The sequence below is a fragment of the Pollachius pollachius genome (genome assembly GCF_949987615.1).
Source record: "Pollachius pollachius genome assembly, chromosome: 2".
Taxonomy (NCBI): Eukaryota; Metazoa; Chordata; class Actinopteri; order Gadiformes; family Gadidae; genus Pollachius; species Pollachius pollachius.
In genome coordinates, this window is record NC_136935.1 from 18,077,749 (window position 1) to 18,081,669 (window position 3,921).

A 3,921-nucleotide genomic window follows, 5' to 3' on the forward strand; every position below is an offset into this window, starting at 1 on the left:
GAGCCCAGATCTGTAACATTAAAATGCAGCAAAAATAGAAAATAAAACGTAATGTTTTCTTATTATCAGAAAATGACGTCTGACAAAAGTATAAATCCCAATTTAGTTCATTAGGATTTCAAACAAGTCTTTTTCAGTGCTATACAGTATCACATATGTGAGTAGCATTACGTTTTTTAAATAAAGGCATCTTTTATTTATAAATTATTTTTGAAAAAAAAAATCTGAAATTTAACTCTAAAGGTACCATCAGGCAAGCCAATTGTGTATAATCCCAAATGAAGGATACTTTCAGTAGCAAATATGCACACGCATAAACCGACACACAGACACAGACGTTGTTGTGGAACTAGTTCTCATACCCCTTCTTCAAGTGTGTATTTCACCGTGCTGTAGCACACATCGTCTCTAAATGATACGCTGAGAAAATAATAATAAATAAATAAAACAACACCTTGACCCTTCAACTTGCAGCAGGACAGTATAAAACATGGCTGTTCCTCATCGCTCTCCTTCTCTCCCTCTCTCTCCTCAGCTCTTCTCTACCTCTCTCGCCCCCGCCTCGGCCCCAGACCAGTGAGTCACATTCGAGAGGACAGGGCAATAAGTGTCGTAGGGACAAGGCTGAAATCGAGGAGTTAGCCTGAACGAGCCTAGTGCTGGAGAGGAGAGCGGCACAGATGGGAAGCAATGGCACGCACACACACACACAGACTCACACACACACACACACACACACACACACACACACACACACACACACACACACACTGCAGCAGATAGAGCGAGCGGCGGTAGAGGAGAAGCAGTGGGGACGGAGCTATTCAGTAGGTTAAGTGGACTAGAAATAAACTAGTCACGAGAACGGACGCACAATCGCTCCCCCCAACACGCACTCTCTCAAACACGCACACAGACACGCACACACACACACACACACACACAGTCATAGCAGGGAGATTAGTGCATCAACACGCTGCTTTCTCTCCACCTGAACCATGGGAAAACCTGCCGGAACATTCTTCCAGTGGTCCGCCGGTGACCCCCCGACAGCGGACCAGGAACAGCCCCGCCCCTGCCCCCCTCTCCACTGTCCCCCTCTGCCTCCGACCCCGTCCAGGAAAAGCAACTGACAAACGGTCCAATGTATCACACTAAATTAAATATAAATGATATATCATGCGTTTGTCCATATCCGTGGGCACAATATTCAACAGCTGTTCAACAGACCCCACCCTGGAGTAGTATTCACAAAGGAACGAAAAGAGAAAGAAAGTCTGTCGTCAAATATTTGATCAATTACAATGTGTACAGTAATACAGCAAATTCACATTTTTCCCCAAAAATATACAGGTATGGACGTCATGCAACAACAGCAGGTCCACTTTAAAAATTTGAAATACTAATAATAATTAGAACATTAATGGTAAAAAATAAAATAACAATATGTTGTAAAACAATAGCGCAACAATGTACACCCAACTTAAATTAAATACCTTTTTCGACAAGATTTTTTTTAAAGACTGCCATCTAGATTTAAGAAAAGAATCTATAACAATAATAACAACAATAATAATATTAATAATTTGTAAAGGTCTTTTTCGTTTTTAGAAAATACTTCAAATTGATTGGAAGTAAAAAAAGAGGCTGTGCATTGCATGAGTGCCATTAGTATGACAGTTAGCCTTCCCTCATACACACACAAGCATGTGTGCTCGCACACACGCACACACACGCACACACACACACACACACACACACACACACAGCAAAGAGCTTAAATTGAGATACCTGGAGTGCATCGCAAAAAACCCTCCATAATAATAATAAACATAAAACATAATAATAATGATAATAATAATAATAATATTAACACACACTAACACACTCACACAACATGCCGACTTGCATGCATGTCAGGTGAACTTTTGCCTGAATAACAGTGTCTCTCAAAAACACCCAGCCTCACACACGAAGCCACACACACACACGTCCAAGAGGTCCTGTGTGCGTGGTGTACATGGTGGTGATAGTCACTGTACCCGTTTGGTATTTTGTAATTGTTGGATGTTTTTCACTTCAGTGTGTTTTGACCTCAACTAGCCAGTGTTGTGATTTAACACACGCATACACACACGCATTCACACACACAGACACACACACTGAAACATTTAACAGCAGGTGGCTCTGTTGTCGACCCACATTTTAAACACAGTATTTAAAAAAAAATCTCAGCAAACAGAATCAATAAAATAAAATAAACTGGGTGAATAAAATAGCATAAGACAAAATGACCCACAGACAAACCAAAAACGAAATCAGTAGTAACATTATCATGTGCTATTAAAGTGCAATTGAATGAGATCTGCGACGTACAAGAAACGACAGTGATTTTAACGCCGAAACAACCACCACCTTACCATCTCCCTCTGACTTCTCTCTTTCAAACTGCCTTTTTTCCCTTCCTCCCATCCTTCCTCCCCTCTCTCTCTCTCTCTAAAACCTCCCCTGCTCTCCCGCCCGCCAGTGTCTCTACTTCCACAGTTCCTGGGAGCTGTCCTCTATGGCCCAGTCCCTGACGTTGGGCAGAGCCAGGGGCTCGCTCTTCACCGACAGCGAGTTGACCAGCTCGCAGTGGAACTTGCGGATGTGCCGGTACAGGTCGCCCGACTGCGTGAAGCGCCGCTCGCACCACTTGCACGCGTGCGGCTTCTCCCGCGTGTGCACCACGGCGTGCCGGCTGAGGTTGTGCGAGTACTGGAAGCTCTTGCCGCACGTGGTGCACGTGTACGGCTTCTCACCCGAGTGCGTCCGCTCGTGCCTCTTCAGCGTGTACATGCAGGAGAAGGTCTTGCCGCAGATGGAGCACGTGGGCACGTTGACGTCGCCGGCGGGCTTGGCGCGGATGCCCTCCTGTTCGCGGAAGTGCGAGCTGAGGTGGATCTGCAGGATGTGCGGCGAGGGGAACACCTTGTTGCACAGCGGGCACATGAAGATCTGCGCGTGGTGCGGCGCCGACAGCATGTTGGACACGTAGGGCAGCAGGGTGCTGTCCATGCTGGCCGCCTCTGCATGCTGGGAGCGCTCGCTCTCGGCCCCCAGCATGTCCCCGTTGTCCCCCGGGGCCTTCTCCTTCTCCAGCTCCGTGGCCAGCGAGGCCTCGCGCAGGGCCGACAGGTGGGCCTCCAGGCCCAGCCGGCGCTGGGCCGACAGGGGCCCGGTGACCCCGTGGTGGCCCAGGCCCCCGTTGGCGCTCGGCGTGGTGGCCTTGGTGACGCCGCTGTGCTCCATCTCGTAGACGCCGCGCTCCTCCTCCTCGTCCGACGCCACGCCCCTCTCGATCTTCACCCTCACGCCCAGCGTGCCGTCGGGCCCCGGCGCCCCGCTCAGGAACGACGGGTGCAGGAGGCTGCCGTGGTTGCCCCCGGCGACGGGCTTGACAGACAGGTCCAGGACGCAGTCGGCCGCGTCGCTCGACACCTTCCTGCCCCTGCGGGCGACGCGGGAGCCGGCCGAGCGCTGGGAGCGCTGGGACCTCTGGGAGAGGGAGCTGCTGGGGCTGCCGGCCGGGGAGAGGAGCTTCCCTCGGTCCCCCGCCGCGCCCTCCGCCTCGCCCTGCCGGGGGCTGGCCGTGCCGAGCGGCGTGCCCGCCCTCTCGGCGGCGGGCATCCTCAGCCACAGGGCGGCGGCGGCCTCGGGCTTCTCCTCGTCGTCCTCGTCGCTGGGCAGCAGGTCGGCGGTGGCGGGCCGGCCCGGCGAGGCGTCCGAGGCGCTGTCCGCCTTGTCCGAGCCGCTGGAGGCCGCCTCGTCCTCGGGCCGCGCCACGTCCGCCTCCACGCCCTTGCGCTTCAGCCGCTTCTTGCACACCTTGACGATGTCGTACATGTGCAGGTAGCTGGCGGCGGCCAGCACGTCCTCCAC

The 3,921-nt window shown here is 52.0% G+C and overlaps 1 protein-coding gene across 1 annotated transcript in view; it reads right to left on the reverse strand.

Moving 5' to 3' along the window:
- Positions 1-1,120: 1,120 nt before the first annotated feature.
- Positions 1,121-3,921, reverse strand: part of zbtb18 (zinc finger and BTB domain containing 18) — a 9,049-nt gene continuing 6,248 nt past the window's right edge. The window contains exon 2 of the mRNA XM_079730967.1: positions 1,121-3,921. This exon is cut by the window's right edge and continues 296 nt beyond it. Within this exon, the coding sequence (XP_079587093.1) occupies positions 2,533-3,921 (1,389 nt within the window). The 3' untranslated portion in view covers positions 1,121-2,532.